The sequence below is a fragment of the Salvelinus alpinus genome, chromosome 21 (assembly GCF_045679555.1).
Source record: "Salvelinus alpinus chromosome 21, SLU_Salpinus.1, whole genome shotgun sequence".
Classification (NCBI taxonomy): domain Eukaryota; kingdom Metazoa; phylum Chordata; class Actinopteri; order Salmoniformes; family Salmonidae; genus Salvelinus; species Salvelinus alpinus.
In genome coordinates, this window is record NC_092106.1 from 46,442,915 (window position 1) to 46,469,531 (window position 26,617).

At 46.8% G+C, this 26,617-nt stretch overlaps 2 protein-coding genes across 8 annotated transcripts in view; one reads left to right on the forward strand and one right to left on the reverse strand.

Moving 5' to 3' along the window:
- The window catches only part of LOC139548518 (tetra-peptide repeat homeobox protein 1-like), a 4,148-nt gene extending 3,016 nt beyond the window's left edge, over window positions 1-1,132 (forward strand). The window contains exon 2 of the mRNA XM_071358208.1: window positions 1,127-1,132. Coding sequence (XP_071214309.1) covers window positions 1,127-1,132 — 6 coding nt within the window. The remainder of the gene's footprint in view (window positions 1-1,126) is intronic.
- LOC139548376 (muscleblind-like protein 1) overlaps window positions 1-26,617 on the reverse strand; it is a 217,206-nt gene that overhangs the window by 168,379 nt on the left and 22,210 nt on the right. For 2 of the 7 annotated variants that reach the window (XM_071358022.1, XM_071358016.1), the window contains exon 1: window positions 475-964. The exons of 1 other annotated variant lie outside the window; for it this stretch is intronic. The gene's annotated coding sequence lies outside the window, so the exon portion shown is untranslated. Of the gene's footprint in view, window positions 1-474; window positions 969-26,617 lie in introns of those variants that run through there. 4 more of the 7 variants (XM_071358019.1, XM_071358023.1, XM_071358021.1 and 1 more) reach the window with 4 other exon arrangements.

The following is a 26,617-nucleotide window of genomic DNA, read 5'->3' on the forward strand; positions in this document are numbered from 1 at the left end:
AAAACGACTAAATTGTATAAATGTTTTATTCAGGCTTTTAACAAAACACAATGTGGAAAAAGTCAAGGGATGTGAATAATTTCAAAGGCACTACAAGTGTGAAGAGAGCAGGGAAGAATGACTACTGTGTGTGGTTTGACTACTCTACGGAACATTAAACACTAATGGTACCCACTCCATAGTCTCCTCAGCTCTTTTCCACATAACAAACGGTCGTGCATGAAATAACTGCACATTAGCAAGGAAACGGTCTGACTAACTGCACACAATCTGCACACAAACAGGCACACACTCATACATATACACAAAGATAGACGGAATTACATTTTACGCAAGCAATAAAACAAATCTGAGACTCCACAACTACAAGCAGTACTGTCTCGAGTCTAGACCTCTCCCTCTACACACACACACACACACACACACACACACACACACACACACACTCTGTAAATGCAAACTGCGTTCACTTACTGTGCCTCAGCGTGGACTTCTCCGACTGCTGCTGAGAGGAGAATGGAAAGTGAAAACCTCACGCTTGCTTCACAGTGCTTCACAGTGCTTCTCTCCCACTCTTCCTCTCTCTCTTTCTCCCTCCCTCGCTCCCTCCCTCCTCTCACTCAATCCTGCCCCTTCTCTCTATCTTCCTCTCTCTCTCCCTCCCCTGTGCTCTCTCTCCCTCTCTCTCTCTTGGCAGAAGCCTACTGTGCTGTGACACACCCCTCTCCATATCCGCAGCTGGCTGGCAGTTCACCTTTCACAGCGCATGCTTCCACCGTATGCACAACAGAGAGAGAGACAGGGGGAGGGAGGGGTAAGAGAGAGGAAGCTAACTCTAACGAAATTCTACTGTCAACAAATCAGCGCCCATATTTCCCCCTGTGTGTTCCTGTGTTATTACAGGCAGACAGCCATAGTTTGATACCAGCACCCTACTGTTCACCTCTCCCTCTCTCCCCCTCTCTCCCTCTCTCTCCCTCTCTCTCCCTCGCTCCCTCTCCCCCTCTCCACTTCTGTCCTCTTTCATCATCTGTACATGCAGGCAGTACATCTTCAAGAGATACTGATAGTGGTGGCCACCTGTATCTCTCCCTCTGTTTATCTTCTCTATTTCTCTCCCTTTTAGATGTAGAAAATCACAAACTAACTACCAGATTCTGCAGTGAGGACGAACACATGAACTGACAAAAGCAGCCTTCCCTCACTTCGTTCAGGAGCATTTGTGTGTGTGTGTGAGTGAGTGAGTGAGTGAGTGAGTGAGTGAGTGAGTGGGTGAGTGTGTGTGTGTGTGTGTGTGTGTGTGTGTGTGTGTGTGTGTGTGTGTGTGTGTGTGTGTGTGTGTGTGTGTGTGTGTGTGTGTGTGTGTGTGTGTGTGTGTGTGTGTGTGTGTGTGTGTGTGTGTGTGTGTGTGTGTGTGTGTGTGTGTGTGTGAGTCTGAGTCTGAGTCTGAGTCTGAGTCTGAGTCTGAGTGTGTGTTCAGGTTGACAGCTGCTCTAAAACCCCCAGTGAGGTGTTTGCCATTCTGTCTGTAATCATTCATCTGCAGCAGAACAATCATATGACACACACACACACACACACACACACACACACACACACACACACACACACACACACACACACACACACACACACACACACACACACACACACACACACACACACACACACACACACACACACACACACACACAGACCGTCTCACTTTCCCCCTTTCTGAAATAGCAGCTGTGTCTTCCTCGCCTATCACAGACCACACAACCTTCAGACCCTTCAGAGAGAGAGAGAGAGAGAGAGAGAGAGAGAGAGAGAGAGAGAGAGAGAGAGAGAGAGAGAGAGAGAGAGAGAGAGAGAGAGAGAGAGAGAGAGAGAGAGAGAGAGAGAGAGAGAGAGAGAGAGAGAGAGAGAGAGAGAGAGAGAGAGAGAGAGAGAGCAACAAAGATAGCGTGTGCAAAGAAAGAAGGAAGGAAAGAAAGAAAGAAAGAAAGAAAATTAACAACAATGACAAATGGTTTGATGAAGAGTTAGCGTGTGCAAAAACCTAAGAAAGAAATTGAGAAACCTATACAACCAAAAACATAGAGACCCAGAAAACCTGAGCCTAGAATCAACTATTAAAGACCACCAGACCTCGTTGCATTCTCAAATTACATTGAATGAACTACAGGACAAAATACAAACTCTCCAAACCAAAAACGCTTGTGGGGCTGATGCTATCCTAATTAAATGATCAAATATACTGACAACAAATTCCAATTGGTTGTACTTAAACTCTTTAACATTATCCTTAGCTCTGGCATCTTCCCCAATATTGGGAACCAAGGACTGATCACCCCAATCCACAAAAGTGGAGACAAATTTGACCCCAATTTTTTTTTTTTTTTTTTTTTTTTACCGTTATTTTACCAGGTAAGTTGACTGAGAACACGTTCTCATTTGCAGCAACGACCTGGGGAATAGTTACAGGGGAGAGGAGGGGGATGAATGAGCCAATTGTAAACAATAACTACAGTACTGAGGGATATGTGTCAACAGCAACCTTGGGAAAATATCATTAATAATATCATTAATATCATTATCACATCATTAACAGCAGACGCGTACCTTTCCTCAGTGAAAACAATGTACTGAGCAAATGTCAAATTGTCAGATGTATGACAGACCACGTATTCACCCTGCACACCCTTAATGACAAACAAACCAACCAAAACAAAGGAAAGGGGGATACCTAGTCAGTTGTACACCTGAATGACTTCAACTGAAATGTGTCTTCCCCGTTTAACCCAACCCCTCTGAATGAGAGAGGTGCAGGGGCCAGGGGTGGAAGTAACGAATTACAACCCCTCTGAATGAGAGAGGTGCAGGGGCCAGGGGTGGAAGTAACGAATTACAACCCCTCTGAATGAGAGAGGTGCAGGGACCAGGGGTGGAAGTAACGAATTACAACCCCTCTGAATGAGAGAGGTGCAGGGGGCCAGGGGTGGAAGTAACGAATTACAACCCCTCTGAATGAGAGAGGTGCAGGGGGCCAGGGGTGGAAGTAACGAATTACAACCCCTCTGAATGAGAGAGGTGCAGGGGGGCCAGGGGTGGAAGTAACGAATTACAACCCCTCTGAATGAGAGAGGTGCAGGGGGGCCAAGGGTGGAAGTAACGAATTACAACCCCTCTGAATGAGAGAGGTGCAGGGGGCCAGGGGTGGAAGTAACGAATTACAACCCCTCTGAATGAGAGAGGTGCAGGGGGCCAGGGGTGGAAGTAACGAATTACAACCCCTCTGAATGAGAGAGGTGCAGGGGGCCAGGGGTGGAAGTAACGAATTACAACTACTCACGTTCCTGTAATTGAGTAGATTTTCTGTGTACTTGTACTTTTTTTAGTATTTTTCAAAGGCTGAACTTTTACTTTTACTTAAGTAGATTTTGATTAAAGTAAAGTACTTAAGTACATTTTCAAAACCCTCCAGAGTACAATCTAGAAAAAGGATACATATCGTCATGGCAAGCACATAAAGTTTGCTCCTTTTGTAGCAAGTAGAACTGTTCACTTGTTTGTCAGTGACAAGTAACATGACAAGTAGCTAGTTAGAAGCTAACCTTGACCAACGTCTTTACACAGTTAAAGGAACTATAAGCTGTAGTGCAGGCTCCTACCGCATTGACATCATGGTGGCTAGTAGCTAACCATCCCCATAATGTAAGTTGTTGGGCTAAAAGTGAAATGAATGAACTTGTGGTCCCGTGTGGCTCAGTTGGTAGAGCATGGCGCTTGCAACGCCAGGGTTGTGGGTTCATTCCCCACGGGGGGACCAGGATGAATATGTATGAACTTTCCAATTTGTAAGTCGCTCTGGATAAGAGCATCTGCTAAATGACTTAAATGTAAATGTGAAGATACAATAAATAAATCATTTTGAGACCTGGGATTTTTAGGTATGTGCATTATCTTTTTATTGCTTGCTTATTACCTAGCTATATCTGGTTGCATCACTGAGTTTCGAATAACAGCCAATAATTATGTTTGGTAATACTATAATTCTTATTAATGGGGAAAAGAAAGAACAATATTCCCCAATATCCGTATGTATTTGGACAGTGACATTATTCAAAACATGCTGTAATTTCTAAATGGTTCATTTGATATGAATAAAAACACCTTCTTATAGCGGACAGTCTGCACTTTAACCCCATTGTCATTGTATCTTTTAAAATCCAATGTGCTGGACAACAGAGCCAAAACAACAATGTTGTCATTGCCCAAATACGTACAGATTGCACTTTATGTGCTGGTTTAAGTTAATTTGTTTAAAACCAAACTGGTCAGGCTATATTTTGACCAGATTGATGCAATAATTTGGTCCACAGAAGAAACATCCATTAAAGATGACAAACTACAATATGCTCACCTCTGCAACCACAAACAAACCAACCAAGGAACTATCAAAACACCTCTTCAACTTGCAAGCAAAGATGTCTGACATGATGGCTGTTGGGAGGAGCCAGGTGCATCTCACAGGCAACCGTTGACAAGCTTGTCATTCATTTGATCTGTGAGGGCCAACAGCCATTCTCTGTGGTCGAACAACCAGCATTTAAAGAGTTGGTAACCACCCTGCATCCTCAAAACAAAGTCATCTCCAGACCTACTGTTCGTTCAAGAATTATAAGTGAAAATGTGAGTAGCAATTCTTTGAATCAATGTAATGTTTTCCTATTACAGTAATATTTATTGTCCATGAAAGGCTGAGCCCGGCAGAAATGTCCTTCTGAATGAGTACTGCAAAGTGATGAAGCCTTTGGTCTCAGCTTTGAACATTCTACAGTCTGAGACCAACACGCATATGGGGTGGCTGCTGCCAGTGATCTTCCTACTAAAAACTAAACTTCAAAGGCTGGAAGCATCTTTCCAAATGTGCCTACGTCTTATCAGAGCCATTCAGAACGGTCTCCAAAAGCACTTTGGAGAAATGATGGAGGAGCCACAGCTTATTGCTGCTGCAATCCTTCTGCCAAAGTTCAAGACATCTTGGACTGACAAAGCTGATGTCATCACAGCTGGTATGATATCTTTTTCTCCGAAAGGTTTTAACCTCATTTTCCGTATGATGATATCTTTTGGTCTTTGAGTCTTTTCATTCATTGTTTTTTTGTTAGGTTTTTCTTCTTTTCATTATTTAAGTTGCATTACAGGTGCTGGACAACAACCTTGGCGTATAACTATGTTTGGGTACAGCCAGACATGGACTCACCTCAACATTAGAGAATCTGTCTGATCTGAATGTATTTGAACAACTCAAATCAATCTCAGTATCTGAGAATAACAAGTGTAGAAGTCTGTGTTAGAGCTATTGCGATGCCAAGGCTATGATTGTGTTGGCAGCCACATACACCAGAGTTTGCTGAAAGCACTGAATGTTGTGATGTTTCCAATGTACAGGTTTGGCGTACCTGAAGAATCATCTTGACACAATCACACAGGACGAGACTGAGCATCTAAGGCAGCATTCATCTGATGAAGAGGATTTATTGTCCTCACTGACAACCAAACGGTCAGAAGGTACAGTGGAGCTGGATGAGTATCTTGCTGGTCCATCGGACAAAATGGATTTAATTCATTTGTTTCCGTACATAAAGACGTTGTCCCTCAAACTCAACGCAGACCTGCATCTGCCGCCGGTGAGCGTCTTTTTATCTGTGCTGGACTGCACTTCACTGCAATGCGACGCGAGATAGACTCAATTAACTTAGATAATTAGCTCCTACTGGAACTGAATGGCAAATTCAGAGAGAGGTGATGTAAGTTAAGTGTTCGATAGGTAGTTCCACAATAAATATGCCTTTTGAACATATATGTGAAGTTGATTTAATATTAAATCAGCTATGCTGGATCTCACGGGGTGGTCGCGATAGTGCTCGGGGAGGTGTGTAAGGGTTTCCGTTGGTGCTACCACGGTGGAAAATCCAGACCAGGTCTCCACCGTGCGCATCCCCCCAGAATATGCCGATTTGGCTCTCGCCTTCTGTAAAAAGAAGGTGACTCAATTACCACCCCATCGACGAGGGGATTGTGCAATAAATCTCCTGGTAGACGCTGCACTTCCGAGGAGTCACGTGTGTTCCCTGTAGCAAGCGGAGACAGCGGCTATGGAGACATATGTCGCCGAATCCCTGCGTCAGGGGAAAAAGTTTCTTTTTTGTGAAGAAGAAGGATGGAGGTCTGCGCCCGTGCATTGACGATCGAGGTCTCAATCAAATCACGGTGAGGTACAGTTACCCGCTACCTATTATCACCACGACGATTGAGTCAATGCACGGGGCACACTTCTTCAAACTGGATCTCAGGAGTGTATACAACCTGGTGCGTGTCCGGGAGGGAGACGAGTGGAAGACGGCGTTTAGTACCACCTCAGGGCATTATGAGTACCTCGTCATGCCGTACGGGTTGATGAATGCTCAAACAGTCTTCCAATCCTTTGTAGACAAGATTTTTAGGGACCTGGATGGGCAGGGTGTAGTGGTGTATATCGATGACATTCTGATATACTCCACTACACGCGCCGAGCATGTGTCCTTGGTGCGCAAGGTACTTGGACGACTGTTGGAGCATGACCTGTACGTCAAGGCTGAGAAATACCTGTTCTTTCAGCAGCAGCGTGGGGTATCGCATTTCCACATCAGGGGTGGAGATGGAGAGTGACCGCATTGCAGCCGTGCGTAATTGGCTGACTCCCACCATGGTGGAGGTGCAGTGATTTTTAGGGTTTGCCAATTACTACCGGAGATTTATCTGGGGTTTTGGCCAGGTGGCTGCTCCCATTACCTCACTGCTGAACGGGGGGGTCCTGTACGTCTGCAGTGATCGGTTGAGGCGGACATGGCTTTTGGGCACCTAAGAGCTCTGTTTACCTCGGCTCCCGTGCTGGCCCATCCAGATCCCTCTTTGGCGTTAATAGTGGAGGTTGACGCGTCCGAGGCTGGGATAGGAGCCGTGCTCTCTCAGCGCTCGGGCACGCCACCGAAGCTCCGCCCCTGTGCTTCTTCTCGAAGAAGCTCAGCCCGGCGGAGCGGAACTATGATGTGGGGGACCGGGAGCTGTTGGCTGTGGTTAAGGCTTTGAAGGCGTGGAGACATTGCCTTGAGGGGGCTAAACACCCTTTCCTCAGTTGGACTGACCACAGCAACCTGGAGTACATCTGGGCAGCTAGGAGACTGAATCCTGGTCACACCTGTCGGTAGATTTTCTGATGGATCTTCCTCTCTCACAGGGCAAAACCACGATCCTGGTCATTGTGGATCGTTTCTCTAAGTCCTGTCATCTCCTCCCTCTGCCTGGTCTCCCTACGGCCCTACAAACTGCGGAGGCCCTGTTTACACACGTCTTCCGGCACTACGTGGTGCCTGAGGATATAGTGTCTGATCGAGGTCCCCAGTTCACTTCGAGAGTCTGGAGGGCGTTCATGGAACGTCTGGGGGTCTCGATCAGCCTCACCTCAGGTTTCCACCCCGAGAGTAATGGGCAGGTGGAAAGAGTGAACCAGGATGTGGGCAGGTTTCTTCGGTCGTATTGCCAGGACCGGCCGGGGGAGTGGGCGGTGTTCATGCCCTAGGCAGAGATGGCACAGAATTCGCTCCGCCACTCTTCCACTAACCTCTCCCCCTTTCAGTGTGTATTAGAGTACCAGCCGGTTCTGGCACCGTGGCATCGGAGTCAGACCGAGGCTCCTGCGGTGGACGAGTGGTTCAGACATTTGGAGGAGACCTTGGGAAGCCGCCCATGGTCACCTCCAGCAGGCCGCGCTGCGCCAAAAGACCACCGCAGTGAGACCGGGTCTGGCTCTCAACCCGAAACCTGTCCCTCCGCCTGCCCTGCCGGAAGCTGTTTGTGGGGCCATTTAAAGTCCTGAGGAGAGTGAATGAGGTATGTTACAGGTTACAGCTTCCATATTACCATATTAACCCCTCGTTCCATGTGTCTCTCCTCAGGCCGGTGGTGGCTGGCCCACTCCAGGAGTCTGAGGTGCGGGAGGTTCCTCTCCCTGTTCGGGCGGGATTCGGCGGTCGACGTCACGGGCTTTCAAGCCATCGCCGCTCCATTTTTCATTTATCCATTTGTTTTGTCTTGGGTTAACTGCCATGCTCAGGGGCAGACAACATATTTTTACCTTGTCAGCTCCGGGATTCGATCCAGCAACCTTTCAATTACTGGCCCAATGCTCTAAACACTAAGACAAAGTATTTATCGCTTTGTTGATTTCAAAAAGATTTTGGATTCAATTTGTTCTGCTTTAGAAATGGATGGAAAGTGGTGTTGGGGAAAAAACAGATGACATTATGAACCCATGTACACAAACAACAAGTTTGCTGTTAAAATTGGCAAAAAACACCGACATTTCTTTCTACAGGACCATGGGGTGAGACAGGGATGCAGCTTGAGCCCCACCATCTTCAACATGCACTACGGGTCAAAAGTTTAAGAACACCTACTCATTCGAGGGTTTTTCTTTATTTTTACTATTTTCTACTTTGTAGAATAATAATGAAGACATCAAAACTATGAAATAACACACATGGAATAATGTAGTAACCAAAAAATTGTTAAAGAAATCAAAACATAGTTTATATTTTATATTTTTCACCCTTTGTCTTGATGACAAATTTTCACACTCTTGGCATTCTCTCAACCAGCTTCACCTGGAATGCTTTTCCAACTGTCTTGAACGAGTTCCCACAGAGACTTTTAATGACAACGTTTACATTCACACCAATATCCCGTTATTATTTGGTATATTCAAGAATTCTGCTTTTGAGTTGACGCATATAAATATCATATCCCGTTTACAATATCCCAAAAAAGCTTATACCGGTTATGAGGAACCCAGATAAGATGCTTGGGATATGCTGATCTTAGATGGGATACTGCGGCATGTAAACATGTCATTCCATTTAATGTTGTTTTTGCGGTATGCACAGGATCAGTTTTGTATGTCATGGGTGTTGTGTGATAATATTTTCATCTGATTGTCAAATAAATCACTTCAAAAAGTAGGCTACCTGCGCAGTTTGATCCACCACAATAATTTCGTAATAATGTAGCCTACTATAATTTTGACATTTGTTTGTAAACCATAGTTTGATTTCTTTATTTAACTAGGCAAGCCAGTTAAGAACAAATTCTTATTTTCAATGATGGCCTTGTTCATGGGCAGAACAACAGATTTCTACCTTGTCAGCTCGGGGATTCTATTTTGCAACCTTTCGGTTACTAGTCCAACGCTCTAACCACTAGGCTACCTGCCTCCCCAATACCTGCAGCTACACTTCTGTCATACCTTGTTGCCCCAGAAGACTAAATATAGCTTAGCTGAATTATGTTTTACATCGATAGAATGAATGCATACGTAATCTAGTTAACAACAGTAAAGGTGTCTGTTTCGTTGAGGGACCGGGGAGAAACTGAAGATCTGTTTCGTTTAGGGACCGGGGAGAAAACGCAATAACTCCAAAACAGTGGAAAGATTGGTCCTGTGCAAAATGTCCAAATGTCATCAGTTTGACCGGTTTAAAGGAAATGAAAATCTGAGAAAACGATGAAAACACATTTCTGATAAGATTTCAGTTCTTCTTGGATATTGCATATTTTATGTGGTTGAAAAACTGTCTGCTTGCATAACAGTGTCAAAGATAACACATTACTCGCATATTCACATTTTCTCAAGAGATACTGAAAGAAAGAAATCATATTTCTCCATTCTTGTTCCCGCGATAACATTTACATTTTTGTATAATTTCACTGCAAGAAATGCATCATTCAGCACGAGTTAATAATATATTACTCTACATGTGAGAGCTTACAGGCCTACAGTCAGTGTCCACATTTCAGTTATTATTCAGTTACATGTGGACTTAAATGAGGAATATTCTATTTATTCATGTATACGGGGATACTCATGAGAGGGAGATCAAAGGTGCATCTAAATAACTTATTCCCCATAAGATGTTAAGCTGGATATCAGCTACTATCCGGAATACTGAGCGGATGTAAACATGGTCCATGAGAGAGAGAGAGAGGAGAGAGAGCGAGAGAGAGAGAGAGAGAGAGAGAGAGAGAGAGAGAGAGAGAGAGAGAGAGAGAGAGAGAGAGAGAGAGAGAGAGGATATCGGAGATACACTTTCCAGAGGAAGAGAACCAGAGAGAGGGAGTGAGAAAGAAAAGACAAATATCGATGTAAACAGAAAGGTGTAGGGGAAAGAAAGAGCATGAGGAGAGGGAGAGATACAACACCTGACGTGTTTTCAGCTAACTGAGTTTATCAGTAGTGCACCCACTAGCAGATGTGTCAGTTTTACAAAATCAATGGATTTAAAAATGCATGCCTATTGAGGTCTCTCTGTTCAGTGGTTGCCTAACCCTTTCTCAGCACTAGGCTTACACCATTCTCAACCCAATGCCACAAGGAGAAAACAAGGAAGAGGTGAGAGAGAGACAGAGAACGTCAAAGCGAGAGCGAGCAAGATACAGAGAGAGAGAAAGCGAGAGAGTGAGAGAGAGAGTGCGAGAGCCAGATAGAGAGAGAGAGAGAAAGTGAGCGAGAGAGGGAGAGAGAGAGAGATGAAGAGAGCGAAGGAGGGAGAGAGAGACAGAGATGAAGAGAGCGAAGGAGGGAGAGAGAGAGACAGAGATGAAGAGAGCGAAGGAGGGAGAGAGAGAGAGATGAAGAGAGCGAACGAGGGAGAGAGAGAGAGAGATGAAGAGAGCGAGAGAGGGACAGAGAGAGAGATGAAGAGAGTGAAGGAGGGTGGATACACAGAGATATATGAAGAAGAATAATAGTAACACTTAAAGACTCTATCTAGCTGGTAGATCTCACCCACCTCCATATCTCATCTCCCTCAGCCTCCCAACCCTCATCACCCAGCCTTCATCACCCAGCCCTCATCACCCAACCCTCAGCCCCCAGCCCTCATCACCCAGCCCTCAGCCCCCAGCCCCCAGCCATCATCACCCAGCCCTCAGCCCCCAGCTATCATCACCCAATCCTCATCACCCAACCCTCATCACCCAGCCCTCATAACCTAGCCCTTAGCCCCCAGCCCTCATCACCCAGCCCTCAGCCCCCAGCCCTCAGCCCTCTCCCTCTCAGCCATCAGCCATCATCAATAGCCCCTGATCTCCAAAGCCCTCAGCCACCAGTCCCCAGCCCTCATCCCTAAATTTCCCAGCCCTCAATTCCTCAGCCCTCATCACCCATACCTCAGCCCCCAATCCTCAATCCTCAGACTCCCATTAGGAATCCCAACAGTGAACCCAGACCTCAGCCTCCCAGCAGTAATCTCAACAGTAAAACCAGTCCTCAGCCCCCAGCAGTAATCCCAACAGTAAAACCAGACCTCAGCCTCCCAGCAGTAATCCCACCAGTAAAACCAGTCCTCAGCCTCCCAGAAGTAATCCCAACAGTAAAACCAGTCCTCAGCCTCCCAGCAGTAATCCCAACAGTAAAACCAGTCCTCAGCCTCCAGCAGTAATCCCAACAGTAAAACCAGTCCTCAGCCTCCCAGCAGTAATCCCAACAGTAAAACCAGTCCTCAGCCTCCCAGCAGTAGGACCAGCAGTAAGACCAGCAGTAAGACCAGCAGTAAGACCAGCAGTATGTCCAGCAGTAGGACCAGCAGTAGGACCAGCAGTAAGACCAGCAGTTAGACCAGCAGTAAGATCAGCAGTAGGACCAGCAGTAAGACCAGCAGTTAGACCAGCAGTAAGATCAGCAGTAGGACCAGCAGTAAGACCAGCAGTTAGACCAGCAGTATGTCCAGCAGTAAGACAGGCAGTAGGACCAGCAGTAAGACCAGCAGTTAGACCAGCAGTATGTCCAGCAGTAAGACCTGCAGTAGGACCAGCAGTAAGACCAGCAGTTAGACCAGCAGTATGTCCAGCAGGCAGGACCAGCAGTAGAACCAGCAGTAAGACCAGCAGTAAGACCAGCAGGCAGGACCAGCAGTTTGACCAGCAGTAGGACCAGCAGTAAGACCAGCAGCATAACCAGCAGTAGGACCAGCAGTAAGACCAGCAGTTAGACCAGCAGTATGTCCAGCAGTATGTCCAGCAGTTAGACCAGCAGTAAGACCAGCAGTAAGACCAGCAGCATGACCAGCAGTAAGACCAGCAGTAAGATCAGCAGTAAGACAAGTAGTAAACACTGTTGCCATGGTTTCTAACTCTAACTCCATCAAATAATACGTCAGGTGTGTGTGTCTGTTAGGATGGTGTTAAGTGGCTGAGAACCAGTTCAGGCTAATTAAAACAATGCACCAGCTGTGTGCGTGGATACATTGCAGATGCAGACAATTCTCTCTGAGTGAGTGTGTGTCAGGAAGGTCTTTACTGGCTGAGAGGAGCAGCAGTCCCCTGGCTGAGAGGAGCAGCAGCCCACTGGCTGAGAGGAGGAGCAGTCTACTGGCTGAGAGGAGCAGCAGCCCACTGGCTGAGAGGAGCAGTATACTGGCTGAGAGGAGGAGCAGTCTACTGGCTGAGAGGAGCAGCAGTCTACTGGCTGAGAGGAGCAGCAGACCTCTGGCTGAGAGGAGCAGCAGTCTACTGGCTGAGAGGAGCAGCATTCTACTGGCTGAGAGGAGCAGAACCCTACTGGCTGATAGGAGCAGCTCTTTACTGGCTGAGAGGAGCAGCAGCCCACTGGGGGAGAGGAGCAGCAGTCTACTGGCTGAGAGGAGCAGCAGTCTACTGGCTCAGAGGAGCAGCAATCTACTGGCTCAGAGGAGCAGCAATCTACTGGCTGAGAGGAGCAGCAGCTCACTGGCTGAGAGGAGCAGCAATCTACTGGCTGAGAGGAGTAGCAGTCTACTGGCTGAGAGGAGCAGCAGCCCACTGGCTGAGAGGAGCAGCAGCCCACTGGCTGAGAGGAGCAGCAATCTACTGGCTGAGAGGAGTAGCAGTCTACTGGCTGAGAGGAGCAGCAGTCTACTGGCTGAGAGGAGCAGCAGCCTACTGGCTGAGAGGAGCAGCAGTCTACTGGCTGAGCGGAGCAGCAGTCTACTGGCTGAGAGGAGCAGCAGTCTACTGGCTGAGAGGAGCAGCAGCCTACTGGCTGAGAGGAGCAGCAGTCTACTGGCTGAGAGGAGCAGCAGCCTACTGGCTGAGAGGAGCAGCAGTCTACTGGCTGAGAGGAGCAGCAGCCTACTGGTTGAGAGGAGCAGCAGTCTACTGGCTGAGAGGAGCAGCAGTCTACTGGCTGAGCGGAGCAGCAGTCTACTGGCTGAGAGGAGCAGCAGTCTACTGGCTGAGAGGAGTAGCAGTCTACTGGCTGAGAGGAGCAGCAACCCATTGGCTGAGAGGAGCAGCAGTCTACTGGCTGAGAGGAGCAGCAGTCTACTGGCTGAGAGGAGCAGCAGTCTACTGGTGGAGAGAAGCAGTCTACTGGCTGAGAGGAGCAGCAGTCTACTGGCTGAGAGGAGCAGCAGTCTACTGGCTGAGAGGAGCAGCAGTCTACTGGCTGAGAGGAGTAGCAGTCTACTGGCTGAGAGGAGCAGCAGTCTACTGGCTGAGAGGAGAAGCAGTCTACTGGCTGAGAGGAGCAGCAGTCTACTGGCTGAGAGGAGCAGCAGCCTACTGGTTGAGAGGAGCAGCAGTCTACTGGCTGAGAGGAGCAGCAGTCTACTGGCTGAGCGGAGCAGCAGTCTACTGGCTGAGCGGAGCAGCAGTCTACTGGCTGAGAGGAGCAGCAGTCTACTGGCTGAGAGGAGTAGCAGTCTACTGGCTGAGAGGAGCAGCAACCCATTGGCTGAGAGGAGCAGCAGTCTACTGGCTGAGAGGAGCAGCAGTCTACTGGCTGAGAGGAGCAGCAGTCTACTGGTGGAGAGAAGCAGTCTACTGGCTGAGAGGAGCAGCAGTCTACTGGCTGAGAGGAGCAGCAGTCTACTGGCTGAGAGGAGCAGCAGTCTACTGGCTGAGAGGAGTAGCAGTCTACTGGCTGAGAGGAGCAGCAGTCTACTGGCTGAGAGGAGCAGCAGTCTACTGGCTGAGAGGAGCAGGAGTCTACTGGCTGAGAGGAGCAGCAGTCTACTGGCTGAGAGGAGCAGCAGCCTACTGGCTGAGAGGAGCAGCAACCCATTGGCTGAGAGGAGCAGCAGTCTACTGGCTGAGAGGAGGAGCAGCAGTCTACTGGCTGAGAGGAGCAGCAGCCTACTGGTTGAGAGGAGCAGCAGTCTTCTGGCTGAGAGGAGCAGCAGCCTACTGGCTGAGAGGAGCAGCAGTCTACTGGCTGAGAGGAGCAGCAGCCTACTGGTTGAGAGGAACAGCAGTCTTCTTGCTGAGAGGAGCAGAAGTCTACTGGCTGAGAGGAGCAGCAGTCTACTGGCTGAGAGGAGCAGCAACCCATTGGCTGAGAAGAGCAGCAGTCTACTGGCTGAGAGAAGCAGCAGTCTACTGGCTGAGAGGAGCAGCAACCCATTGGCTGAGAGGAGCAGCAGTCTACTGGCTGAGAGGAGCAGAAGCCCATTGGCTGAGAGGAGCAGCAGTCTACTGGCTGAGAGGAGCAGCAACCCACTGGCTGAGAGGACCAGCAGCCCACTGGCTGAGAGGAGCAGCAATCTACTGGCTGAGAGGAGCAGCAGTCTACTGGCTGAGAGGAGTAGCAGTCTACTGGCTGAGAGGAGCAGCAGTCTACTGGCTGAGAGGAGCAGCAGTCTACTGGCTGAGAGGACCAGCAGTCTACTGGCTGAGAGGAGCAGCAGTCTACTGGCTGAGAGGACCAGCAGTCTATTGGCTGAGAGGAGCAGCAGCCCACTGGCTGAGAGGAGCAGCAGCCCACTGGCTGAGAGGAGCAGCAATCTACTGGCTGAGAGGAGCAGCAGTCTACTGGCTGAGAGGAGTAGCAGTCTACTGGCTGAGAGGAGCAGCAGTCTACTGGCTGAGAGGACCAGCAGTCTACTGGCTGAGAGGAGCAGCAGTCTACTGGCTGAGAGGACCAGCAGTCTACTGGCTGAGAGGAGCAGCAGTCTACTGGCTGAGAGGACCAGCAGTCTACTGGCTGAGAGGAGCAGCAGCCCACTGGCTGAGAGGAGCAGCAACCCACTGGCTGAGAGGACCAGCAGCCTACTGGCTGAGAGGAGCAGCAGCCCACTGGCTGAGAGGAGCAGCAACCCATTGGCTGAGAGGAGCAGCAGTCTACTGGCTGAGAGGAGCAGCAGCCTGCTGGCTGAGAGGAGCAGCAGTCTACTGGCTGAGAGGAGCAGCAACCCATTGGCTGAGAGGAGCAGCAGTCTACTGGCTGAGAGGAGCAGCAGTCTACTGGCTGAGAGGAGCAGCAGTCTACTGGCTGAGAGGAGGAGCAGTCTACTGGCTGAGAGGAGCAGAAGCCCATTGGCTGAGAGGAGCAGCATTCTACTGGCTGAGAGGAGCAGCAGTCTACTGGCTGAGAGGAGCGGCAGCCTACTGGCTTAGAGGAGGAGCAGTTTATTGGCTGAGAGGAGCAGAAGCCCATTGGCTGAGAGGAGCAGCAGTCTACTGGCTGAGAGGAGCAGCAGCCTACTGTCTGAGTGGAGCTCATATGATGAATCTTGTTGCCGGCCTGAGTGTGAATGTTTAGCTTAAAGGGATACTTCAGCATGTTGGCAATGAGCTCCTTTATCCTCTTCCACAGAGTCAGATGAACTCTTGGATACCCATAAACTTCCAGTCATTGCTCTAGCTAGCATTGGCTTGCGAAACGACCTCTAACTTCCTTCATAATGGACACAGAGACACACAAATGGTATCCACGAGTTCATCTGAGTTCATTTCTATTGTGTTGTTGACTGCACGTTTGTTTATTTGTAACTCTGTGTTGTTGTTTGTGTCGCACTGTTTTACTTTATCTTGGCCAGGTCACAGTTGTAAATGAGAACTTGTTCTCAACTGGCCGACCTGGTTAAATAAAGGTGAAATAAAATATAAATAAAAAGTAGATAAAAGGCCTCATTGCCAAAATCTCAAAGTAGCCCTTTAAGCTTCTATAAATATGTATTGTCTGCTCAGAGGGCCTTGGTATGGTCTGTTCTGGGAGTTGAGATTTAGGACCGGGCACACCTCTGTCTTGTGTGCAAAAAAGGCATGCTGGCCTCTTGTGTTGGTTAGAGTGGTACAGGGTGGAGATGGGGATGTGTCATTTTGTGTACGCATGTGTATTTGTCAATGTGTGTGTGTGTGTGTGTGTGTGTGTGTGTGTGTGTGTGTGTGTGTGTGTGTGTGTGTGTGTGTGTGTGTGTGTGTGTGTGTGTGTGTGTGTGTGTGTGTGTGTGTGTGTGTGTGTGTGTGTGTGTGTGTGTGTGTGTGTGTGTGTGTGTGTCTGTGTGTGTGTCTGTGTGTCTGTGTGTATAATGTGGCCTAACAAGCACAAGATGCTGAATGAAGATTGAATTTCAGAGGCAATAAAACTGGTGACACTAAATTACAAACCTGATGTCAGGAAGTGAGTTACCATGGAGAGAAGAGGAGGAGAAAAGAGGAGGAGAACAGGAAAAGGAAGGAGGAGGAGGGGAGGAGTAGGGGAGGAGAGAAGGGGAGGGTAATGGAGGAGGAGGGGAAGAGGAGGTGAGGAGAGAAGGGGAGGGTAATGGAGGAGGAGGGGAAGAGGAGGTGAGGAGGTGAGGAGAGAAGGGGAGGGGCGGGAGGAAGAGGGGAAGAGGAGGGGAGGAGAGAAGGGGAGGGGCGGGAGGAGGAGGGGAAGAGGAGGGGAGGAGAGAAGGGGAGGGGCGGGAGGAGGAGGGGAAGAGGAGGGGAGGAGAGAAGGGGAGGGGCGGGAGGAGGAGGGGAAGAGGAGGTGAGGAGAGAAGGGGAGGGGCGGGAGGAGGAGGGGAAGAGGAGGGGAGGAGAGAAGGGGAGGGTAATGGAGGAGGAGGGGAAGAGGAGGTGAGGAGAGAAGGGGAGGGGCGGGAGGAGGAGGGGAAGAGGAGGGGAGGAGAGAAGGGGAGGGGCGGGAGGAGGAGGGGAAGAGGAGGGGAGGAGAGAAGGGGAGGGGCGGGAGGAGGAGGGGAAGAGGAGGTGAGGAGAGAAGGGGAGGGGCGGGAGGAGGAGGGGAAGAGGAGGTGAGGAGAGAAGGGGAGGGTAATGGAGGAGGGGAAGAGGAGGTGAGGAGAGAAGGGGAGGGGCGGGAGGAGGAGGGGAAGAGGAGGTGAGGAGAGAAGGGGAGGGGAATGGAGGAGGAGGGGAGGAGAGAAGGGGAGGGGCGGGAGGAGTGGAGGAGAAGAAGGAAGGTGTTTGGGTGAGAACGTGAAAGGCCACCTGTGACAGTTAAACAGAGTGAGAAATCAAAAGTCTATTTTAGGCCTGTCCGCTCTAGCAGGACACAAAACCCTGGACGAGCTCTGTACCCTCCTGATGATGTCACAATGAGGCTGTAGAGCGATGAACACATGTGGCCACTGTCAGGCCATAAAGACAGACAAGAGTGGAAAATGGAGGAGAGGAACGTGGAGAGAAAGCTGGAAAGGGAGATCTGATCTCGTATATCAGCTTTGATCCGTGCTAACCAGAACCAGAGCTGGAAGGACAGCAAAGCATATTCTACCGACATCTACCACAGGAAACCACATTACTGTCTGAATGGAAACTCCAGAAAATCTTGCCAGCTAGGAGTGTATTTGTGTGTGAAAAGGTTTGAGTGTTCTAACAGACATCTACTGTACGTATATATGAAAAGGCCATATCTGAGGTCAAGATGTCAACACATCAAATTCACAGTGAAACTAGGGCCAGCATTAAATAGAAGGTGGCTCAGTATACAGATGACAAAGCCCCTATTAAAGGCATTGTCCCAGACATTTGCAGAGATCACATTCATGGTAAGTGCTGCATATGTTGGCTCGAGCATACATTACCTTTAAAGTCTATTATAGTGTGCCGCTCCATAACGCATCCTAGATTAGCCATTTTATATTTCGAAGACAACCATACAATCTTGTGCCATTCCAATTGTTCTCCCCTCCCCCTCAATCTAGCCTAGTACTCTCTATTGCTCTCTCTCTATCGCTCTCTCCAACTCTCAATTCAATTCAATTTTTCAATTCAAGGGGCTTTATTGGCATGGGAAACATGTGTTAACATTGCCAAAGCAAGTGAGGTAGATAATATACAAAAGTGAAATAAACAATAAAAATTAACAGTAAACATTACACATACAGAAGTTTCGAAGCAATAAAGACATTACAAATGTCATATTATATATATACAGTGTTGTAGCAATGTATAAATGGTTAAAGCACACAAGTTAAAATAAATAAACATAAATATGGGTTGTATTTACAATGGTGTTTGTTCTTCACTGGTTGCCCTTTTCTTGTGGCAACAGGTCACAAATCTTGCTGCTGTGATGGCACACTGTGGAATTTCACCCAGTAGATATGGGAGTTTATCAAAATTGGATTTGTTTTCGAATTCTTTGTGGATCTGTGTGATCTGAGGGAAATATGTGTCTCTAATATGGTCATACATTGGGCAGGAGGTTAGGAAGTGCAGCTCAGTTTCCACCTCATTTTGTGGGCAGTGAGCACATAGCCTGTCTTCTCTTGAGAGCCATGTCTGCCTACGGCGGCCTTTCTCAATAGCAAGGCTATGCTCACTGAGTCTGTACATAGTCAAAGCTTTCCTTAAGTTTGGGTCAGTCACAGTGGTCAGGTATTCTGCCACTGTGTACTCTCTGTTTAGGGCCAAATAGCATTCTAGTTTGCTCTGTTTGTTTGTTAATTCTTTCCAATGTGTCAAGTAATTATCTTTTTGTTTTCTCATGATTTGGTTGGGTCTAATTGTGCTGTTGTCCTGGGGCTCTGTGGGGTGTGTTTGTGAACAGAGCCCCAGGACCAGCTTGCTTAGGGGACTCTTCTCCAGGTTCATCTCTCTGTAGGTGATTGCTTTGTTATGGAAGGTTTGGGAATCGCTTCCTTTTAGGTGGTTGTAGAATTTAACGGCTCTTTTCTGGATTTTGATAATTAGTGGGTATCGGCCTAATTCTGCTCTGCATGCATTATTTGGTGTTCTACGTTGTACACGGAGGATATTTTTGCAGAATTCTGCATGCAGAGTCTCAATTTGGTGTTTGTCCCATTTTGTGAAATCTTGGTTGGTGAGCGGACCCCAGACCTCACAACCATAAAGGGCAATGGGCTCTATGACTGATTCAAGTATTTTTAGAGAGAATTCTGCATGAAGAGTTTAAATTTGGTATTTATCCCGTTGTGTGAATTCTTGGTTGGTGAGCGGACCCCAGACCTCACAACCATGAAGGGTAATGGGTTCTATAACTGGTTCAAGTATATTTAGCCAGATCCTAATTGGTGAGTCAAACTTTGTGTTCCTTCTGATGACATAGAATGCCTTTCTTGCCTTGTACCTCAGATCGTTCACAGCTTTGTTTAAGTTACCCGTGGTGCTGATGTTTAGGCAGAGGTATGTATAGTTTTTTTGTGGGCAACAGTGTCTAGATTAAGTTTGTTTTAGTGGTCCTGGCAACTGTACTTTTTGGAACACATTATTTGTGTCTTACTGAGATTTACTGTCAGGGCCCAGGTCTGACAGAATCTGTAGAGAATATCTAGGTAGGATCTCCTTGGTTAGGGACAGAAGCACCAGATCTTCAGCAAACAGCAGACATTTGACTTCAGATTCTAGTAGGGTGATCCCGGGTGCTGCAGACTGTTCTAGTGCCCTTGACAATTTGTGGATATATACAGTTGAAGTCAGAAGTTTACATACACTTAGGTTGGAGTCATTAAACTCGTTTTTCAACCACTCCACAAATTTCTTGTTAACAAACTATAGTTTTGGCAAGTCGGTTAGGACATCTACTTTGTGCATGACACAAGAACATTTTCCAACAATTGTTAACAGACAGATTATTTCACTTATAATTCACTGTATCACAATTCCAGTGGGTCAGAAGTTTAAATATACTAAGTTGACTGTGCCTTTAAACAGCTTGGAAAATTCCAGAAAATTATGTCATGGCTTTAGAAGCTTCTGATAGGCTAATTGACATCAAATGGAGGTGTATCTGTGGATGTATTTCAATGCCTACCTTCAAACTCAGTGCCTCTTTGCATGACATCATGGGAAAATCAAAAGAAATCAGCCAAGACCTCAGAAAAAAAATTGTAGACCTCCACAAGTCTGGTTCATCCTTGGGAGCAATTTCCAAATGCCTGAAGGTACCACGTTCATCTGTACAAACAATAGTACGCAAGTATAAACACCATTGGACCACGCAGCTGTCATACCGCTCAGGAAGGAGACGCGTTCTGTCTCCTAGAGATGAACGTACTTTGTTGCAAAAGTGCAAATCAATCCCAGAACAACAGCAAAGGACCTTGTGAAGATGCTGGAGGAAACGGGTACAAAAGTATCTATATCCACAATAAAACAAGTCTTATATGGACATAACCTGTAAGGCCGCTCAGCAAGGAAGAAGCCAATGCTCCAAAACCGCCATAAAATAAGCCAGACTACAGTTTGCAACTGCACATGGGGACAAAGATCGTACTTTTTGGAGAAATGTCCTCTGGTCTGACGAAACAAAAATAGAACTGTTTGGCCATAATGACCATCGTTATGTTGCAGGAAAAAGGGGGAGGCTTGCAAGCCGAGGAACACCATCCCAACCGTGAAGCACGGGGGTGGCAGCATCATGTTGTGGGGGTGCTTTGCTGCAGGAGGGACTGGTGCACCTCACAAAATAGATGGCATCATGAGGTAGGAAAATTATGTGGATATGGTGAAGCCGCATTTCAAGACATCAATCAGGAAGTTAAAGCTTGGTCGCAAATGGGTCTTCCAAATGGACAATGACCCCAAGCATACTTCCAAAGTTGTGGCAAAATGGCTTAAGGACAACAAAGTCAAGGTATTGGAGTGGCCATCACAAATCCCTGACCTCAATCCCATAGAAAATGTGTGGGCAGAACTGAAAAAGTGTGTGCGAGCAAGGAGGCCTACAAACCTGATTCAGTTACTCCAGCTCTGTCAGAAGTAACGGGCCAAAATTCACCCAACTTATTGTGGGAAGCTTGTGGAAGGCTACCCGAAACGTTTGACCCATATTAAACAATTTAAAGGCAATGCTACCAAATACTAATTGAGTGTATGTAAACTTCTGACTCACTGGAAATGTGATGAAAGAAATAAAAGCTTAAATAAATAATTATCTCTAATATCATTCTGACATTTCACATTCTTAAAATAAAGTGGTGATCCTAACTGACCTAAGAGGTGGAAATTTTACTAGGATTAAATGTCAGGAATTGTGAAAAACTGAGTTTAAATGTATTTGGCTAAGGTGTATGTAAACTTCCGACTTCAACAGTATATTGAAGAGGGCGGGGCTTAAACTGCATCCCTGTCTCACCCCACGGCCTTGTGGAAAGAAATATGTGTTGTTTGCAAATTTTAACAGCACAGTTGTTGTTTGTGTACATGGACTTTATAATGTCGTATGTTTTTCCCCCAACACCACTTTCCATTAATTTGTATATCTTCTATACCTTCTGCCAAATTGAATCAAAAGCTTTTTTGAAGTCAAATAAGCGTAAGAAGATTTTGTCTTTGTTTTGGTTTGTTTGTTTGTCAATTAGGGTGTGCAGGGTGAGTATGTGGTCTGTCGTACGATAATTTGGTAAACAACCACTTTGACATTTGCTCAGTACGTTGTTTTACTGAGGAAATGTACTAGTCTGCTTTTAATGATAATGCAGAGGATTTTCCCAAGGTTGCTGTTGTCACAAAACAAATTGTCACGTTCCTGACCTGTTTTCTGTTAGTTTTTATGTGTTAGCTGGTCAGGACGTGAGTTTGGGTGGGCAGTCTATGTTTTCTGTTTCTATGTTGGTTTATGGGTACCTAATATGGTTCTCAATTAGAGGCAGGTAGTTTTCATCTCCTCTGATTGAGAATCATATTAAGGTAGGTGTTTTCACTTTGTTGGTCGTGGGTGGTTGTCTCCTGTGTCAGTGTCTGTTGCACCATACGGGACTGTTTCGTTCGTTCGTCGTTTTGTGTAGTCATTTCCCTGTTTGTGCGTTCTTCGTGTTTCATGTAAGTTCGTATGTTCAGGTTTGTCTACGTCGTTTGTTGTTTTGTAATTATTCAAGTGTTCGTCGTATTTTCTGTTTTGTTTAATAAATATCATGTCAAATCGCAAAGCTGCATTTTGGTTCAATCCCTGCTCCTCCTCTTCGGATGAAATGGTAGTTATTATGGTCAAATTTGTCAAATTTCGTGGATTGGGGTGATCAGTCTGTGGTTCCAAATATTGGGGAAGATGCCAGAGGTAAGGATGATGTTAAAGAGTTTATTTTTAAATTTTATTGAGGATACCATCAACACCACAGGCCGTTTTGGGTTGGAGGGTTTGTATTTTGTCCTGTTGTTCATTCAATGTAATTGGAGAATCCAGTCGGATCTGGTAGTCTGATTCTAAGATTTGTAATTGATCATGTATATGTTTTTGCTGTTTGTTCTTTGTTATAGAGCCAAAAAGATTGGAAAAGTGGTTTATACACACATCTCCATTTTGGACAGATAACTATTTGTGTTGTTGTTTGTTTATTGTGTTCCAATTTTCCCAGAAGTGGTTAGATTCTATGGATTCTTCAATTACATTGAGCTGAATGCTGACATGCTGTTCCTTCTTTTTCTGTAGTTTATTTCTGTATTGTTATAGGGATTCACCATAGTGAATGAGCAGACTCAGGTTTTCTTGGTCTCCATGTTTTTAGTTGAAAAGTTTCTCAATTTATTTCTTAGGTTTTTGCATTTTTCATCAAACTATTTGTCATTGTTTTAATCTTCTTAAGTTGCATGCTCAACATTTTCCATTTGAGCTGAAAGGTCAAATATTCTGTTGAGGCTTTCTACTGCCAAGTTTACACCTTCACTATTACAGTGGAATGTTTTGTCCAAGAAGTTGTCTAAAAGGGTTTGACTGTGAACTGTGAACGCTCTTAAGAGACTCTGGGTTGAGGTCAGTGATAAAGAAATATACAGCACTATTGCCAAGAGATGAGCTATAGGTATACCTACCATAGGAGTCCCCTCGAAGCCTACCATTGACTATGTACATACCCAGCGTGCGACAGAGCTGCAGGAATTGTGACCCATTTTTGTTGGTTGTTTGTCATAGTTGTGTCTTGGGGGGTGATATTTGGGAGGGAATACTGTCAACTGCAGGTAGGTGTTTGTCCCCCTGTGTGCTGAGGGTGTCAGGTTCTTGTCCAGTTCTAGCATTTAGGTCGCCACAAACTAGTTGTCCCTGGGCCTGGAAATGTGTGATCTCCCCCTCTAGGATGGAGAAGCTGTCATCGTTAAAGTAAAGGGATTCTATTTGGGGATATAGGTGGCACACATGAGGACATTTTTCTTTGTTGAGATAATTTCCTTATTCATTTTTAGCCTGATGTAAAATGTTCCTGTTTTGACTAATTTAATAGAGTGGGTTAGGTCTGCTCTATACCAAATTAGCATACCTCTGAGTCTCTTCCCTGTTTCATTCCTGGTAATTTGGTGGATGGGAAAACCAGCTCTCTAGAGGGCAACCAGTGGGTCCATCTCCCCTATACCATGTTTAATGTAGGATGAAAATGTCTGTATTTCCAATTTCTTTGATGAAGTCTGGGTTCCTGCTCTTTAGGCGAAAGGAAGATGACCTCAGACATTGTAAATTCCAGGATGAGATGGCAAAAGTTTTGTGTTCCATTGTGTCTAAGGTTGTTATCGTGTAGTTTAGACCCGGACACTATCTATCTTTCTGAAACGATCTCCTGTTAATTCATATTTTTGTGTTTTGTTCTCATGTGTGCTGTCATGGAAGATCAAAAGTACCCACCACCAACACCAGAATATAGACTTACAGTACCCACACCCAGAAAATAGACCTACAGTACCCACCACCACCAGAATATAGACCTACAGTACCCAACACCAGAATATAGACCTACAGTACCCACCACCACCACCAGAATATAGACCTACAGTACCCACCACCAGAAAATAGACCTACAGTACCCACCACCAGAATAAAGACCTACAGTACCCACCACCAGAATATAGACCTACAGTACCCACCACCACCACCAGAATATAGACCTACAGTACCCACCACCACCACCCATAATATAGACCTACTGTACCCACAACCACCACCAGAATATAGACCTACAGTACCCACCACCAGAATATAGACCTACAGTACCCACCACCAGAATATAGACCTACAGTACCCACCACCAGAATAAAGACCTACAGTACCCACCACCAGACTATAGACCTACAGTGCCCACCACCACCACCAGAATATAGACCTACAGTACCCACCACCACCCCCATAATATAGACCTACTGCACCCACCACCACCACCAGAAAATAGACCTACAGCACCCACCACCACCACCAGAATATAGACCTACAGTACCCACCACCAGAAAAGAGACCTACAGTACCCACCACCAGAATAAAGACCTACAGTACCCACCACCAGAATATAGACCTACAGTACCCACCACCAGAAAATAGACCTACAGTACCCACCACCAGAATATAGACCTACAGTACCCACCACCACCACCAGAATATAGACCTACAGTACCTACCACCACCACCACCAGAATATAGACCTACAGTACCCACCACCAGAATATAGACCTACAGTACCCACCACCAGAATAAAGACCTACAGTACCCACCACCAGAATATAGACCTACAGTACCCACCACCGCCACCAGAATATAGACCTACAGTACCCACCACCAGAATATAGACCTACAGTACCCAACACCGCCACCAGAATATAGACCTACTGTACCCACCACCACAACCAGAATATAGACCTACAATACCCACCCCCACCACCCGAATATAGACCTAGAGTACCCAACACCAGAATATAGACCTACAGTAACCACCACCACCAGAATATAGACCTGCAGTACCCACCACCACCACCAAAAGATATACCTAGAGTACCCACCACCACCACGAGTATATAGAACTACAGTGCCCACCAACACCAGAATATAGACCTACAGAATCCACCACCACCACCAGAATATAGAACTACAGTACCCACCACCAACACCAGAATATAGACCTACAGTACCCACCACCAGCACCAGAATATAGACCTACAGTACCCACCACCACCACCAGAATATAGAACTACAGTATCCACCACCACCACCAGAATATAGACCTACAGTACCCACCACCACCACCAGAATATAGACCTACAGTACCCATCACCACCAGAATATAGACCTACAGTACCCATCACCACCACCACCACCACCACCACCACCAGAATATAGACCTACAGTACCGACCACCACCACCATCACCAGAATATAGACCTACAGTACCCACCACCAGAATATAGACCTACAGTACCCACCACCAGAATATAGACCTACAGCGCCCACCACCACCACCAGAATATAGACCTACAGTACCCACCACCACCACCACCATCAGACTATAGACGTGCAGTACCCACCACCTGAATATAGACCTACAGTACCCACCCCCACCACCCGAATATAGACCTACAGTACCCAACACCAGAATATAGACCTACAGTAACCACCACAACCAGAATATAGACCTACAGTACCCACAACCACCACCAAAATATTGACCTAGAGTACCCACCTCCACCACCAGTATATAGAACTATAGTACCCAATACCAGAATATAGACCTACAGTAACCACCACCACCAGAATATAGACCAACAGTACCCACCACCACCACCAAAATATAGACCTAGAGTACCCACCACCATCACCAGTATATAGAACTACAGTGCCCACCATCACCAGAATATAGACCTACAGAATCCACCACCACCACCAGAATATAGACCTACAGTACCCACCACCACCACCAGAATATAGAACTACAGTACCCATCACCACCACCAGAATATAGACCTACAGTACCCATCACCACCACCAGAATATAGACCTACAGTACCCACCACCACCACCAGAATATAGACCTACAGTACCTACCACCAGCACCAGAATATAGACCTACAGTACCCACCACCACCACCAGAATATAGACCTACAGTACCCACCACCACCACCAGAATATAGACCTACACTACCCACCACCACCACCACCAGAATATAGAACTACAGTACCCACCAACAGAATATAGAGCTACAGTACCCACCACCAGAATATAGACCTACAGTACCCATCACCACCACAACCACCAGAATATAGACCTACAGTACCCACCACCACCACCAGAAAATAGACCTACAGTACCCACCACCAGAAAATAGACCTACAGTACCCACCACCAGAATATAGACCTACATTACCCACCACCACCACCAGAATATAGACCTACAGTACCCACCACCAGTATATAGACCTACAGTACCCACCCCTACCACCCGAATATAGACCTACAGTACCCAAAACCAGAATATAGACCTACAGTACCCACCACCACCAGAATATAGACCTACAGTACCCACCACCACCACCAAAATATTGACCTAGAGTACGCACCACCACCAGAATATAGACCTACAGTACCCACCACCACCAGAATATAGAACTACAATACCCATCAC